The sequence below is a fragment of the Artemia sp. Qi Xiang Cuo genome, chromosome 21, assembly GCF_049724085.1.
Source record: "Artemia sp. Qi Xiang Cuo chromosome 21, ASM4972408v1, whole genome shotgun sequence".
In the NCBI taxonomy this organism is placed as follows: Eukaryota; Metazoa; Arthropoda; class Branchiopoda; order Anostraca; family Artemiidae; genus Artemia; species Artemia sp. Qi Xiang Cuo.
This window is the reverse complement of record NC_142814.1, coordinates 24,985,834-25,003,490: the sequence shown is the minus strand read 5'-3', so window position 1 is coordinate 25,003,490 and position 17,657 is coordinate 24,985,834. Positions and strand designations below refer to the sequence as shown.

Here is a 17,657-nt window from a genome sequence, read left to right as displayed (position 1 = left end):
TTTTTAAGATATGACTTATGTGTTTATCGTTACACTGCGTAAAAAATACTGATTTAATACATGCAATAGACTAAGAGATGTCAATAACCGGACATAGAATACCAATGGGAAAGCCACATCGTATCTTTGGCCAATCATAGAATAGAATTATTAGAGCGTAGGCATATTTTTTAATTTTAAGATACGAACAAAAAATATGATAAAAAATAAATGAAGTTAAACAATTTCGAAGTTTAAAAAAAAAATCTGTTCTTATGGAAAAAATATTAAATTAGAATCATCAGTCCTCATCATTATTAGTATCCAAAACTGGACTTAAGTTTCATATTTGAACTTGAGAATTGTATTTTCCATAATATTCTTACAAGAAACTAGAGTTTACGGTCAAAAACCCTTATTAGCTCAGATTTTACGGAAATAGTTTTATTTTTCGATCCAAAAATAGACTTAAGTTTCACATTTGAACCGGAGAATTATATTTTCCATAATTTTCTTATAAAAAAACTAGAGTTTACGGCCAAAAACCCTTGTTAGCTCAGATTTTACAGAAATACTTTATTTTTCAATCCATAACTGGACTTAATTTTCAACTATGAGCCAATGAATTGTATTTTCCATAATTTTCTTACAAAAAACTAGAGTTTACCGTCGAAAACCCTTTTAAATCAGATTTTATAGAAATAGTATTATTTTTCGATCCAAAAAGAGACTGAAGTTTCAGATTTGAATCAGAGAATTGTAATTTCCGTAATTTTCTTACAAAAAACTAGAATTTATAACCAAAAACCCTTATTAGCTCAGATTTTACGGAAATAGTTTTATTTTCCGATCCAAAAATAGACTTAAGTTTCAGATTTGAACCAGAGATATGTATTTTTCATTATTTTCTTACAAAAAGAAAAATATCAAGGTCAAAAAAACATTTTGGTATAGTATTTTATGGAAATATTTTAATTTTTCAATAGAAAAAAATAATCTAGTTTCATGTTTGAAACAGTCCCGTTAATCTTCATTTAATAGTACAAAAACTATAGTTTATTATCCAAAACACTTTTTAAACCAGATTTTACATAAATGGTTTCTTTTTAGATCAAACACTAGAGTAGAGTTTCAGATTTGAACCAAAGAATTGTATTTTCCATAATTTTCTAAAAAAAAACTAGAGTTTACGGGCAAACACCCTTATTAGCTCAGATTTTACAGAAATAGTTTATTTTTCGATCCATAACTGGACTTAATTTTCACCTATGAGCCAACGAATTGTATTTTCCATAATTTTCTTACAAAAAAAACTAGAGTTTACGGTCAAAACCCTTATTAGCTTATATTTTCCACAAATAGTTTGTTTGTAAATCCAAAAAAAGACTAAAGTTTCAGTTTTCCACCAGAGCATTGTATTATCCATAATTTTCATACAAAAAACTAGAGTTTACTGCAAAAAACCCTTATTAGATTAGATTTTATAGTAATAGTTTATTTTTCGATCCATAACTGGACTTAATTTTCACCTATGAGCCAACGAATTGTATTTTCCATAATTTTCTTACAAAACAAACTAGAGTTTACGGTCAAAAATCCTTTTTTAGCTCAGATTTTATAGAAATAGTTTTATTTTTCGATTCAAAAATAGACTTAAGTTTCAGATTTGAACCAGAGATTTGTATTTTCCATAATTTTCTTAAAAAAAACTAGATTTTACGGTAAAAAACCCATACTACCTCAAATTTTACAGAAATAGTTTATTACCTAGCTCATAAAAGCAAGAAATAGTAAACTACCCACCCCAAATTGTAGGTTTCAGACAACACACACATCTATCAGAGGCTAAGAAACCTAGCTATGAAAAGCCAAAAATGGCAAACTACCCACCTTAAATTGTAGGTTTCAAACAACACACACCTATGAGAGACTAAGAAACCTAGCTCTGAAATGCCCAAATAGCATCCCAAAGTTAAGGTTTCAGACCATACACACCTACAAAAGGCTGTGAAACCTAGCTCAGGAAAGTCATAAATAGCAAACTACCCACCCCAAATTGTAGGTTTCAGATAACACACACCTATAAGAGACTAAGAAAACTAGCTCTAAAACGCCCAAATAGCATCCAAAACAAAATGTTTCAGACAACACACACATATAAAAGGCTATGAAACCTAGCGCAGAAAAGCCAGAAACAGTAAACTACCCACCCCAAATTGTAGGTTTTAGACAACACACACCTATGAGAGACTAAGAAACCTAGCTCTGAAAAGCCAGAAATAGCAAACTACCCACCCCAAATTGTAGGTTTCAGACAACACACACCTATGAGAAAATAAGAAACCTAGCTCTGAAAAGCCCAAATAGCATCCCAAACTATAGGTTTTAGACAAGACACAATTACAAAAGAAGAAATGTCTTCAAAGTCAAGACTATAAGAAAAAAAGTTCTGGATATTTTTGTCAGTTTGTAGTTTACGCACTAATACCAATATCTGTAACGATTCTATTTGAATTTTCGCCATGTTGATCAAATTGATCTCTAAACGGTTCATGATGAAAAAAAATAGTTTGGGGCAAGAAAAAAAAAACTAAAATAATGTCGTGAAATCATTTTCAATACTTAGATCAGGGGGATGTTGGGATTGAATCATAGAGAAACATCGAATTTACTTTATAAAAAAAATGTGACTCAAAGACGTTTCGTTCTTTTCACTGGCTTGAAATCGCATACAAACGAGCCAATCAGGTGTTACAATCCTTTTGTTTGCTTAAAATTCGACAAAGCAACGACGGTTTGGTTAGTTTTATTTTGCATGATATTTCTAAAGCCAATAAAGATGAGGAAATGTCTTCAAAGTCAAGGCTATAAGAAAAAAAGTTCTGGATATTTTTTGTCAGTTTGTAGTTTACGCACTAATATCAGTATCAGTAACGATTCTATTTGAACTTTCTCCAAGTTGATCAAATTGGTCTCTAAAGGGTTCATGATAAAAAAAGCGCACGCCATGCTGAATGTGCTTTCAAAACCCATCTGGTCGAAAACATGTTTGTTATCGTTAATAATTTGCAAAGATGTAAGAAAATTATGGAAAATACAATTCTCTGGTTCAAATCTGAAACTTTAGTCTATTTTTGGATCGAAAAGTAAAACCATTTCTATAAAATCTTAGCTAATAAGGGTATTTGGCCGTAAACTCTAGTTTCTTGTAAGCCAATTATAGCAAATACAATGCAACCGAGTCTCTCAAACCCCGTAAAGCTCTTTTAACAGATACAAGAACTACTTATTTAACACATAAACTCTAGTTTCTTTTAAGAAAATTATGAAAAATACAATGCAGCCGAGTCTCTCAAACACCGTAAAGCTCTTTTAAAAGATACAAGAAATACTTATTTAACACAAAAATTTCGTTTTTAATGGGCACAAAGTAAATAAAAACCACACGGAATCAGGCAACCGAGTCTCTCAAACCCCTTAAAGCTCTTTTAACATATACAAAAACTACTTATTTAACACAAAACTTCGTTTTTAATGAGCACTAAGTAAAGAAAAACCACACGGAATCAGGCAACTGAGTCTCTCAAACCCCTTAAAGCTCTTTTAAAAGATAACAAAACTACTTATTTAACACAAAAATTTCGTTATTAATGGGCACCATATAAAGAAGAACCAAATGGAATCAGGCAACCGAGTCTCTCAAACCCCTTAAAGCTCTTTTAACAGATACAAGAATTACTTATTTAACACAAGATTTCTTTTTTAATGACCACCCGGTAAAGAAAAACCACACGGAATAAGGCCATTAAGTCTCTCAACCCACTTAGAGATATTGTAAAAGACACCGAAACTTATTATTTAGCACAAATATTTATTTTATACTTGGCCCCAAATAAAGAAAATCCAAACGGACTCAGACAACCGTGTCTCTCAAACCCCGAAAAGCTCTTTTAACAGATACAAGAACTCCTTATTTAACACAAAAACTTCGTTTTTAATGAGCACTAAGTAAAGAAAAACCACACGGAATCAGGCAACTGAGTATCTAAAACCCCTTAAAGCTCTTTTAAAAGATACAAAAACTACTTATTTAACACAAAAATTTCGTTTTTATTGGTCACGAATTAAAGAAGAACCAAACAGAATCAGGCAACCGAGTCTCTCAAACCCCCTAAAGCTATTTTAAAAGATACAAGAACTAAATATTTAACAAAAAAATTTCGTTTTTAATGGTAAGCAAGTAAAGAAAAACAACAAGGACTAAGTAAACCGAGTCTCTTAAACACCTTAAATATCTTTTAAAATATACAAGAACTACTTATTTAAAAAAAATATTTCTTTTTTATTGGTCACCAATTAAATAAAAACAAGACGGAATCAGGCAACCAAGTCTCTCAAACCCCGTAAATCTCTTTTAAAAGATACAAGAACTACTTATTTAACACAAAAATTTTGTTTTTAATGGGTATCAAGCAAAGAAAAACCACACGGAAAAGCCCTTATAATAGCATAGGAAGGAACATAAGCTCCTGGATTAGCATAGGAAGGGAACATAAACCCTTATAATAGTATGGGAGGGAACATAAGCCCTTAAAATAGCATGGGAATTCCTATACACGCAAGCAAATAACATGGGAATTCCTATACACGCAAGCAAATAACATGGGAATTCCTATACACGCAAGCAAATAACATGGGAATTCCTATACACGCAAGCAAATAACATGGGAATTTCTATACGCGCAAGAAAATAACATGGGAATTCCTATACACGCAAGAAAAAAACATGGGACTTTATAAAAACGAAAGAAAAAAAAAAGTGAAAAAATATAAAAGAAATAAAAGAACAGTTTAATAAATATACATGCAAGAAAATTACATGGGAATTCCTATACACGCAAGCAAATAACATGGGAATTCCTATACACGCAAGCAAATAACATGGGAATTCCTATACACGCAAGCAAATAACAAGGGAATTCCTATACACGCAAGCAAATAACATGGGAAATCCTATACTCCCAAGCAAAGAACATCGGAATTCCTATACACGCAAGCAAATAACAGGGGAATTCCTATACATGCAAGCAAATAAGATGGGAATTCCTATACACGCAAGCAAATAACATGGGAATTCCTATACACGCAAGGAAATATCATGGGAATACCTATACACCCAAGCAAATAACATGGGAATTCCTATACACGAAAGCAAATAACATGGGAATTCCTATACACGCAAGCAAATAACATGAGAATTCCTATACAAGCAAGCAAATATCTTGGGAATTCCTATAAACGCAAGCAAATAACTTGGGAATTACTATACACGCTAGCAAATAACATGGGAATTCCTATACACGCAAGCAAATAACATGGGAATTCCTATACACGCAAGCAAATAACATGGGAAAAAATATTTTATTCAGAGATTTCATGTTAAAAAATTATCCAATCACTAATTAGAATCAATCACACTCCTATTATTCAAAACATTAATTAATATCGTTCACAGTGTCCAATTTGCGAATTCCTTATCCCTTTTTGCAAAAATGTCAATCAAAACAATTCCTAAATACGCAATTTGACAATCTCTAGTTTTCGATGAAAAACAAAAAAAAACAAAAAAAAAACAGCGGAGAATCCCCGCTCGTAATTGCTAATCACTTTAACCCTTTTTTGCAAATGTCGATCAAAGAATTCTGATTGTAGCGTCCAATTTTTTAAATAACAAAGCCTACACACATGTAAGGCTCAGAATAGCATGGGAAGGAACATAAAGTCGTAGAATAGCATGGGAAGGAACATAAAGTTGTAGAATAGCATGGGAAGGAACATAAGCCAAGCAAATAGCATGGGAAGGAACATAATCTAGGCAAAGGTCCAAAATAGCACAGGAAGGAACGTAAAGGTCTAGAATAGCACCGGAAGGAACGTAAAGGTCCAGAATAGCACAGGAAGGAACGTAAAGGTCCAGAATCCAGGCGAGGCACCCTACTAACAGTTGATAATAATAAAATTTATTGCTTCTCAAATTATTTTTATTATTAAAGATGTTATACTTATAGAATAAGAATAGCCGATAGTACCTCAAGTACTTTTCGTCCCATTTATTCTGGTTATTATGCCCCCTTTATAATCTAAAACCCGATTTTTACCACAATACGTTAATAGTACGCGTCCATTCAAATGCGCAATAAACAAGCAACTTTTTTTGCCTGATTCGAATCAGTTTGGAAATAATTTAATGTGTACTAAAAAATTCCAACTTGTTTGTTTCACTTCGTATACCTTTTCCTGTGAAACATGCGATTTACAAGAAGTCTACGTCTGTAACTTGCACCAAAAGAACAAGATACTTATATAATTGGATTTTTATTTTTATTAGATCTTTATATAATTGGTCAAAATTATGACCTCACTGCGAATTTTTCTTAGAGAATCGTCTAAGCTTGTTCAAAAATTGAAAAATATCCTATTTTTCCATTTTTGACTTATTTTCAACATATTTTTAATCTAAAAAAAGAGAAAAAAGATACACAGAGGATTTTAAAAACAATTCGGCAGATGGACAAAGTATAATCTCAGATATTGAATGAAAGAATAATTCACCTCTTACGTTGAAACGCTAAAACATAAGACTACAGAAAAACAACAACCAAAAACTGACACAAAGACCATAAATCTTAGGGTTACAATTTCTGATAAATTACAATGGGATTTAAATTGCAGCTAATTGTAAATTGTGCTATAAAATACATTTATGGACTTTGCAGAGTGTATCTATTTTTCCTGGGTTAAAAAAGAGCGAAAATTGATGAGCTTTAAGCTTCATTCAAATTTGTAGATGGCCTGAATGAAAAATCCTTTTTGACAATAGTGAATAATAATAATAATAATTTTTATTCGTTTCCTTTATCACACTGCAATAACAAGGGTATCATCAAACAAGAGCACAAAAAAGAAAAGAACAAAAGACCCAACACCAAAAAAACACAAATGATGAGCCATTACCTAGACTTCAGGACACTGTTACTGTAATATCTGACTCAGTAGGGCAGGAAAGAGTTTAAAAATTTTGTCGCCGAGTGTGCAGGCGTCCATTCTAACAGCTTTTTTCCTCTTTCAGAGTTGGCAACCTTGTTTTGTGTGCGTGGGTTTCTGAAGTAAACGGAGGCAGGATATATCAGTGTGTTGAAGACTTCAGGGCATCAGCTCCAAATTTCATCAGCATTTCATGCCTCCTTTCATTCAGGGTTGGGAGCTTGAACTGGCTCAGGCTTTATTCATAGTTTTTATAATTTGGCCCAAGAATTATTTTGCAGTCTCTCTTATGAATTGTTTCTAGTTGGTTTCTGTGTTTCTCTGTAAGCGATGGGTGCCAGACAGGACAGCCGTAGTCAATGTGAAGGTCTTACTTTCCTGCACTTACTTTCAGAATTATTTCATCAACAGTAAGTTTTAATAAATAATCAAAAACCCTATATAAGTTATTCACTATACAAAATAACAAGTTTGATTAATTGTGAACGATAGAAATCCCTGAATGACTTAATATCTGAACAATCGACGTCTTTTTTTCAAAGAGTGGAGTATTTTAGGCGATCTACCTTCCATTATCATTATTATGACCTGAAGCTTAATTTATATTTATAGATGGCATGAGTGCAAAATATTTCCTATATCCTACTGAAAAATAAAGCATACAATACGGAATGGATGCAGTGAGGCTTGCCACTTAGCAACCCTTTTTGAAGTAGACTAGAACAAAATATTGATTATTTTTTAAGTGGTTCTCTTTTAGTAGCTTTACTAGATCGTTTTGGCTTTTTTGTTTTGCCATTGAGACTAGTTAATTCCTTCAATTAAAAGCGGATTCACTATTACTTTTTTGTTATACAGGTTAAGGTTCATTTTATGGCCCTTGGGAAAGGGGCAGTTTTCCTCATTAGAGGTTAGCTGATATGAACCAATGATAAGTCTAATATATGGACCATGGCCAATTTTAGCTGCCTCATTCTAGCCAAATTGGTTTAGACTTCTTACAATTTCATTTATTTATTTATATTAATTTTATTTACAATTTTATCTTACAAGTTTTTATTCACAAAGAGGGGGGTCGAAAATGAATTAAATTGTGTTGATCTACAATATTTAGAAATCATTTTTTTTGAGCAGACACAATTACTAACAAGGTGTTTTGCCTAATAATCAACTGAATTATTCGAACCGTTCAGAAGCTATTTGATCAAGTTCACAAAACAAACAGTGCTGACATTTCAAAAAGAATATTAGTTGGTTTCGATTGTAATGCACTAATTACCACATATGATAGAAAAAATAACACTGTCGTTTGCTTATTTTGCTTTAGGATGGACAATGTTCCTAAGCTTATTTTAGTCTAAGTCGATTTGGGTCTGGAAAGCAATTTAGTTTTGATGGCACAACTTTCCTCATTTAGAATTAATCAATGGTGTGGGTTTAGCCCTAATAAAGGTTCTTAATATTTTAATTAGTCTTACTAGTTCCTTTTTGGAGAATATTTAGATAGACATCTAGCTACATAAAAGCCGCGTTTTCAGGCTCAGCGGGCTCGAACACGGGTTGTTCTCGTCTAGTTTCAAGTTTCTAGTTTTTCGTCTAGTTTCAGCGGGTTCGAAGTTTCAAACCAGTGTTTGATGCACTATGTGCACTGTTGCACCACGCTTGATGCACTAGACAAGAACACCCGGTGTCTGAAGACGGGTTGTTCATACCTCAGCGGGTTCAAACACGGGTTGTTCTCGTCGAGTGCATCACGCGTTGTCCATCTAGTGCATAGAACACGGGGTGGAAACTTCGAACCCGCTGAAATTATACAAGAGACAATTTGAGCCGCGTTTTCAGGCTCAGCGGGTTCGAACACGGGTTGTTCTCGTCTAGTTTCAAGTTCCTAGTTTTTCGTCCAGTTTAAGCGGGTTCGAAGCTTCAACCCCGTGTTTGATGCACTAGTGCTGGTGCACGATGCTAGACGAGAACAACCGGAAATTTAATAGAAAAATGCATTCTGAAAGTATCATTACGACTTTCTAAAAGTAACTTTCTAGTTGAATTTCTAAGAGTAGTAGCACTAAATACATAAATGAATTTAAATAAATAAAACTCAATGTCCAGTCAAAATCGAACCAAAATCCCAGTGTCCTGGTTTTCATAAAAAGAAGAAAGGAAAAAGGAGCGATGTTTTCGCCTTCCAAATAGCACACTGCTGTTTCACACAACACCATAAAAAGGTAAAATTTTCCTTTGATCTCAGTCAGTCATGCCCTAAAAGTACCTTGTTCCAATTAAGAGGTCACCTGCATAATGTGAAACCTGTTTGTCGTAATATCTTTTTAGTACACTCCTGTCAAGGATGAATACTTATATAGCCTTTTTATGTGAAATAAAGGATCAGATTAAAAAATTACAAGCTTTGAGTGGATTTTTTTTTTAACTGAAAGCATAATCCTTTCATACCTTGTGATTAACTACATGTTAACCCCATAGTATTTAGTATATTTATTAATCTAGGCTAGCTCATTTCTATTTCTTTAACTGATTAAAAGGATACGGTATTTTAAAGGACCACCCTATCTCGTCCATTATGGAACTTGTTTAGCTTGCATGGTCAAACTATTTAGAATCTTGTCATACCTTCTAGTACTTGGATAAAAAATCCGAATAAATGACAGAAAACTAGAAGCCGGTGCTTGTTTTTCCAAACATTTAACTTGTACCGTTTTGTGCTGGAGATAAAAATTTTCATTTTTAATTTAGGTTTTTCGATCAAAGGGAGTAGAATTTTCATTTTAAAGTTCATGAAAGGGCATTCCCTAAAAGTGTCCTAGCATACCTGCTAAGAAAATGCTAAAAATCAGATTAAATAAAATACACTTGAGCAATTTGGCAGCTTTAGGAGTTCCCTGTGGTGCTACCTGCTTCGATTGACAAGCTCGTCCACTGTAAGAATTCACTAATGGGTCCTTTGTCTTTGTGACGGTCAACTGGCGCTAAAGCTCACAAAACGATTTTAAGGTACCGTTCCTCTAAAGTGGCAACCATTATACCAGCCTAGCCCTGATCAGTGGCGAAAAAAATTCACGATTTTTTTTTTTGGGGGGGGGGGGGAGCATTTTGTTTGTTTTTCAATTTTTTCAATGAAAATACCAAACAAATAGAATCTTCAAAATCTAGGGAGCGAAGACGGCAAATAAAACTTCCCTCTATCAAAAAAAAAAAAAAAAAAAAAAAAAAAAAAAAAAAAAAAAAAAAAAAAAACTCTTACTTCCTACACAAAAAATATACCTCGTCTCTGCTAATACACATAGACTAGCTGCATAATGCGAAACCATGCTGTTTCGTGTTGTATAGCTAATGGAAATTTTCGAACTTAACCAATGCTTAATTTGTCGGTACCATTTCAAACTAAAGGATAAGAATGAATTATTCGTTGGCTTCGTAAAGCTTTGAGAGCTTTTTTTAAAGCTTCACATTTTTGTCAATCATGACATGAATATATGCGCAGTTAGCTATCTATAAAATGGAATTCGCACTTATTGATTAAGCTCAATTACTTTTTATTGGTTACAAATAAAACGTTTTACAATCGCAAATTTTACAGTTTACAAGCTTTACAATCGTGAAGCTTTGAGAGCTTTTTTTTAAAGCTTCAAATTTTTCTCAATCATGACATGAATACCATTTAAGAAATCAATTTTGATCAAGATTTATTGCTGGTTTTCATTTTAATCCACTAATCATCTAATAATAATAATAAATAATAATAAAAAATCGAGCATCTTTGGGTGTTTTCTTATGTAGTGGATACGAGGCAGATGTTCTTAGGTGTATTTTAGAACAACCTTTTCGCAAATGGGCTTATAACAAGTGATTTAAGGTTTGAAACATTTTTTGGAATTGATTCTTATATTTAGGGAACATCCTTAAGATGGCTTTGTTACAAAAATTCGAAAATATACAAAATAAATTGATCGGCTTCTGAAAGGCCTAGATCACAAAAGACTATTTTGTTAATTACACAGATGTATATAACAAAGAGTTTTTCTAGAGATTACAAGAGCCAAAAATTTAAAATGTGTTTATTTCTTTTGATCTAATCAACAATAAATGATGGTATTTATAAAAAAAGGTTGTATGACATTCAAGGATTGTAACCACAAAAAACATAATTTTGTGAATCAGTATGATTAGTCTAAATTAACTTAAACATCTGATTTTTCTTTTTTTGACGGGAGAGGAAGGGGGAGTTACAAACCTCGTTTGCTTAGCTAACAGACAAAATCAACTGAGATTTTCATATTTTTTGAAGGTTTTAGGGCAATTCACACGCTGTCACTCCTCCCGAGAAATAATGGTCTCAAATGTACTAGAGCCTTTTTTAAAGCCAGTTTGAGCGACCTTTTTCAATATTATACGTTCAAGAGTTTTGATATCCGAGTGCATTAGCAAACATAGACGACTCCTGAAAATCTGCTGCAGCATGTGATGAAAACTTATTTGTTTCATTTTTCTCACTTATTTGTTTCATTTTACTCCTTGTGAGGTTTGATGAAAGTGCAGTAGTTGCCGTTTTTTGCTCCATATGCTCACCATATTTACTGTCCCCCAAGGGCTTTTCCAGGGGGGGGGTCAAACTCCCGAGAAATGTTTGTCCGACTCGTAAAAACGAAAAAGGTTTGGTAAAAGTGCAGCAACTGCCGTTTTTTGCTCCATTTGCTCACCATTTTTACTGTCTCACAAGGGCGTTTCCAGGGGGGAAGGCGGTCACAAACTCCCGAGAAATGTTTGTCCGACTCGTAAAAACGAAAATCCTGGATACGGCCCTGCTGTCCCAATCCGATTCGATAAAGAAATAAAAATACTGTGAATATATTGTCCAACAAATTTAATTTTTAATTTGATCAATTGACGTTGACATAGAGGCAGAGATATTCAATTATAATTCAATATTCAAGTAAAAAATTTATTTATTTCGATACAACTTATATAGAGCGGTCATCTTATGAAAAAACCCAATGGATATTTATTAAGTTTCATTAATACTTTTCTCTCAAAAATACCAGTTAAGTTGAAAATCACCGAAGCCCTCAAAAAATGTAGCGACGGATAACTAGCGATAAGAGCGATTTTCCTAGGAAATAGGCCACCTGCATAATACGGAACCGGAATAACTGTATTTTATCATACATTAATCTGCATACAAATGTAGCTAAACAGATGTGAACCAAACCATGAGACTTTTTTGTCGTTCCCGTCTCAGATTAATGCCTAGAGCCTACATAACCACATTACGGGACACAAAGAACCTAAATAATAGAACAGATTGCTTTGAATTGATTGCCTTTCTTTATACCTTTTTTATGACCTAGAAGGTCGCGCCTTGTTTTGTTTCTATTGAAATACTTATCTATGGAGCAATTCCTACGAGTAAGTGTACGCAGTTAGCAGCATGTGGTGGTATAGCTGAATTTTATAGCCATAGTAAACACTAACTGGTTTTGCTTGGTTCGAAAAAAAAATTATGATCTTAACTCATTTAAACTAACATGTATTTCTGCGAGGCATTTTAAAGACAAGGAGAGATGTACACTCGTTTGGTATGCACTATTTTAAGTTATGTATATTTATCATTAAAGCGAGATAAGTTCGTTTATTAACAGAAACAGCTATTATTAGTTGTTTTTTTTTGGTTCTACCATTAATATGCTTTATTTCTGATAATATAACGAGTTAGCAATATGTTACCGCTTTTAAATAGCTAAGTGAGAAAGACAAAAAATAAACTGGAAGCTTTATGGCTAGTTATGCGATGGACGGTATACAACGTAAAATAAAAAGTAAGAATCTTTAAAAAACAATATTTAGAAAGAGGAATAGAGATAGAGGAATCTAACTAAATAAATTGGTAAACGAGAAACGGACAAGCGACTCAATATACAACACATGTAATTATTCGATCCTCAGTAAATGCATAAGAGCCAAAGAACAAGCTCTGATACTTCGTCTGAATTAAAGAACACATACACACACACACAAAAAAAAATAGATAAATAAATAAAAATGTACAAACCAAGTGCTCCATAATTTTGTGGCCATTTTCTTTGGTTATTTGGATTGTAATCTAATGAAGGTGAAAACGCAGACGTTCTATCAAAGGAGTCGCGTCGTCCTACAGTCCCTGTTAATCCTGAAAAGACACATAGTAATTGCAGTTTAAATTCATCCGTATAGGGGGAGGAAGGTTGTTGTATCTAAACATTATGCAGCAAATAAAGTAGATACGATACATATTTGGGGACACAGAAATCTAACACTCAAAGCATTGCAAATTAAACATGCTTTGATAAACTTCATCACCCACCCCCAAAAGTTCAGAGTTTATTCACTACACGAAAAAAGAACCGAAAAAAGGTTTCCAATTAGCCGCATTATGTGAATTAATCTTGCAGTGGCGATGGGTTGTGTCTACGAAACCTTAATTTGTGTCTGTTCTTATTTCATATAAAGAAAAATCACCAAAGAAAACCTGAACCTAATAAACTAGCTCTGGAACAGTCGCGCCAACTAAATCTTGCCTAGAGAAGCTTGGTGCCAAAAATCTTTCTCCCAGTATTTACCAAAGCTACATCAAGGAACATCGGCCCAAGAAAAGTCACATAATTTATTCCAATTGAACTAGGTCCATAGGAAAACATTTGCCGTGAATGCCTGTACTTATAAATTGGTTACTGGACCTTGCCTCCTAAAAAAAAGATGGGGGGAGACCCTCAGCTCACCTCCCCTGTGAACACTATGATTTAGAAATCCCTCAGGCAAGCCCTCTCCCAAGTTATGCAATCGTCTCCTTCCATATGCAGTAACCGAAAAAAAAATTCTCGAGACATACTTCGCTCTTTGCCAAGTCTACGCTATTGCGTTGATGTTGAAAGGCTGAAATTGTATTGCCATCCTTTGAACTATAATTCTGGCATAACACATTTCGTTCGGAACAATTTACTAGAGAGAGGAAACCCTAGTAAATTAATTGAGACCACGATCTCTGCCCATCCCCTAAAAGTTTATAAGAAGCAATACTGCTTGCAAGTAGCCAGAAACCTTCAAAAAATTATCCCGACAAGACCGGGGGAGGGTTGCTGAAAAACCGGTCCAAGGTGGTTGCTATTTGTCTCTAATACGCAGAAAGCAAATTGCCCCAGAAAGCAAATGCTTACCATAGCACAACAATTTCGAATTGGTAAGAAGGCGCTGCTGTAAATCTTTCACTTTTTTATTAAAACACCTTCATTGCTGGACTATAGGAGTCCCTTCAATCATAGGTAGAATCACGAAGGGCCGTTTTTATAGACAAGTTTATCGGAAGTGAAATTCCATGGGTTAGTTTTAAGCGAAAATTTTTATAGGCCATTTCTGAGAACAAGATGTAAACTTTCCAGCGGCGAGTTTCAAAGTTTCATTCGTCCTTTAAAACACAACATTTACTGTCATTTCCATATGAGATGAAGTTTTTTTTTTCAACTGGAAGAGAGGAGCAACATTAAAAATTAAAATGAACAGAAATCATTGGGGGGGGGGGGGAGGATGCCCCACTTCTAAATACCTTGCTTTTCACGCTAAAGTTTTTTGGGAATTAAAAAAAAGGTTCTTATTCTAATTAAACGACAATTGTGCTTCAGGAGTCGTTCTTAGATAACTGGGACACACAGCCAAACCCCAGCGTAAAGAGCAAGGTATTAAGGAGGGGGGCAACGGCTTCTATTGTCAAGCAAACTGCAAACGGAAATTCTTCTTTCGATATGCTTCTGCCCAAATGGAAGAAACCAATTGTAGTAGCACCAATCAAGGATGCGTTTTGGGGAAAAAGTAACCTTTTTTGATGATTATAGCACATCAATTGATTTCCTTCGGTTGTGGGACGGGAAATTACTGGGACAGATTGTTGAGCAAATTATCTGTTTGCTATGAAGGCAACGGCCTCATAAACGGAATAATTTCTCTTTTTTTAATTTAATCTCTGATTGTTTTTCAAATTTTGCCGAAAAAAAAAGTATAGGAATTCTTTCAAATCCCCACTGGAAAGTTTACCCCCAGAAACTTCCTTTCCCACAAAAAATTCTCCCCATGAAAACCCACCCCCAGCCGAAAATCCCCCTCCCCCCACCAAGAAGTTTGTATACTTCCCAATAAAAAATATTATACGTTAGCAATGGACACATTTCATAACTTATGGCCCTTTCCCCAAGGGCTGTGGGGGGGTCATGGGGGCTTTTATAAGTCAAGATAACCAGCACAAAAAAAAGAAGTTAAAAGCATTCCCCAATAAATGACATTTACTCATTTCTCATTTCCTTGGCATACAACATGAAATTATCGCGTCTAAATCTAAATAATGCCATCAATCGTGACAGTTTATTACAGATAACACAAGCAAATCTATATATAGAACTAGAGAAAAACAGTTGGAATTAGAAACTTTCGCGCCACATTTCTCTTAAATTGGAATCATTACCTTCATGTATCCACGAGGTACAAATAATTTATGGCAATGGAAATAGGATTGGTCGTACTATGGATATATTTTATGTGATGTTTAAAATTATATGACTGCTTCGACCAGGGCCGTGAAATTAAATCTAATTAGATTAAAGAGTGAAATTGTAACTTGAAACGACACATCTTATTATAGGTAATAACCGACAATTCGTCGATATACGTATAACAACTTTTTCTGATTCAACTAATAACTTCTGAGCGAATGCACAATAAATCTACATGATTAGCGTAAATAGAGTGCCCAATTTGACCTCCCTCCTCCCAATTGGAGCCCTTAGAGTATGTGCCTAGTAACTGAAAAATAATAACTTTTATTAAAGCTCATTAGACAAAAGCCGCTGGAAGATATTTGTTTGTAACACGGTTATATTACCAATGAACAACCCCCTTCCTCAGAAAAATACAGTTTGATCCAACCACAAAGTTGCTTGAAAAATTTCCAGACAAAATAAAACATTCTTATTTTGCATACTAGGACCAAATAATACTCAAATATTGAATTATGTCCCCTGAAAATAAGTGCCCATCCTACATAACATATTTCCTCCTAGTACATCTGCTGATTGACAGTGATGAAAAGGAAGACAAGCTTAAATTGGCCGTATATGATGTTAGGAGGGCTTTCAACTTTGACATACATGTACAGCTTCTTTTAGGCTCGCCAGTGTATTCTGTCAAAGTCTATTGTCATTGCGTTTAGAGATCTACACCATAAGGGTACAATTAAAATTTTCCGAGTCGTATATTCCGACTAATAAGGCCGGTGCATTGATTCCTGTATATAAAAGCATTAGACAGGAGGTTATCAGCTTCCCTCCTTTGTATAATGGTGTTTGCAGAGTTTTGTTTAGTGGAAAAGATATTACACTACCAAATTACGCAGATGATATTCTGAGTCCTAGCAGATCGAAAAAGCTACCGAAACAACCTGTCTGCCAGGATCAGGCAATAAACCGCTTTAGGTTTTTTATTAAAACACCTTCATTGCTGGACTATAAGAGTCCCTTCAATCATAGGTATAATCACCAAGTGCCGTTTTTATAGATAAGTTTATCGGAAGTGAAATTCCATGGGTTAGTTTTAAGCGAAAATTTTTATAGGCCATTTCTGAGAACAAGATGTAAACTTTCCAGCGGCGAGTTTCAAAGTTTCATTCGGCCTTTAAAACACAACATTTACTATCATTTCCATATGTGATGAAGTTTTTTTTTCAACTGGAAGAGAGGAGCAACATTAAAAATTAAAATGAACAGAAATCATTGGGGGGGGGGGAGGATGCCCCACTTCTCAATACCTTGCTTTTCACACTAAAGTTTTTTGATAATTTAAAAAAAAGATTCTTATTCTAATTAAACGACCCTTGTGCTTTAGGAGTCTTTCTTAGATAACTGGGACAAACAGTCAAACTTCAGCGTAAAGAGCAAGGTATTAAGGAGGGGGGGGGGGAACGGCTTCTATTGTCAAGCAAACTGCAAACGGAAATTCTTCTTTCGATATACTTCTGCCCAAATGGAAGAAACCAATTGTAGTAGCACCGATCAAGGATGCGTTTTGGGGAAAAAGTAACCTTTTTTGATGATTATAGCACAGCAACTGATTTCCTTCGATTGTGGGACGGGAAGTTACTGGGACAGATTGTTGAGCATATTATCTGTTTGCTATGAGAGCAACGGCCTCATAAACGGAATAATTTCTTTTTTTTTAATTTAATCTCTGATCGTTTTTCAAATATTGCCGGGAAATCTGACTCCCCTTCCATTAAATATTCTCTCCATTCACGGGAAACTCCTCCGTGGAGAGTACATCCCACATGAAATACCCCTCCCCCCAACCCGAAAATTCGCTCCGGACAGTTCCATCCTGGCTGATAATTCTCCTGTAAATTTTTTTGCGGACAATTACGTCTGAAAAATTATCCTTAGCTTACTTTCATTTGAAAAAGACTAATCTCTAATCGTTTATCAAATCATGTCGGAAATCCCCCTTCCGTGGAATTTTTTCCCGGAAATCTCCCCTCCCAATGGGATGTTGCTCCAACGGAAAATTCCCCCATGCAGAATTTCTCCCACGGATAATTTGCTTCCCCCATG

The 17,657-nt window shown here is 34.4% G+C and overlaps 1 protein-coding gene across 1 annotated transcript in view; it reads right to left on the bottom strand.

The window, feature by feature from the left end:
• Positions 1-17,657, bottom strand: part of pum (pumilio) — a 116,966-nt gene that overhangs the window by 31,478 nt on the left and 67,831 nt on the right. The window contains exon 6 of the mRNA XM_089106858.1: positions 13,088-13,204. Coding sequence (XP_088962984.1) covers positions 13,088-13,204 — 117 coding nt within the window. The remainder of the gene's footprint in view (positions 1-13,087; positions 13,205-17,657) is intronic.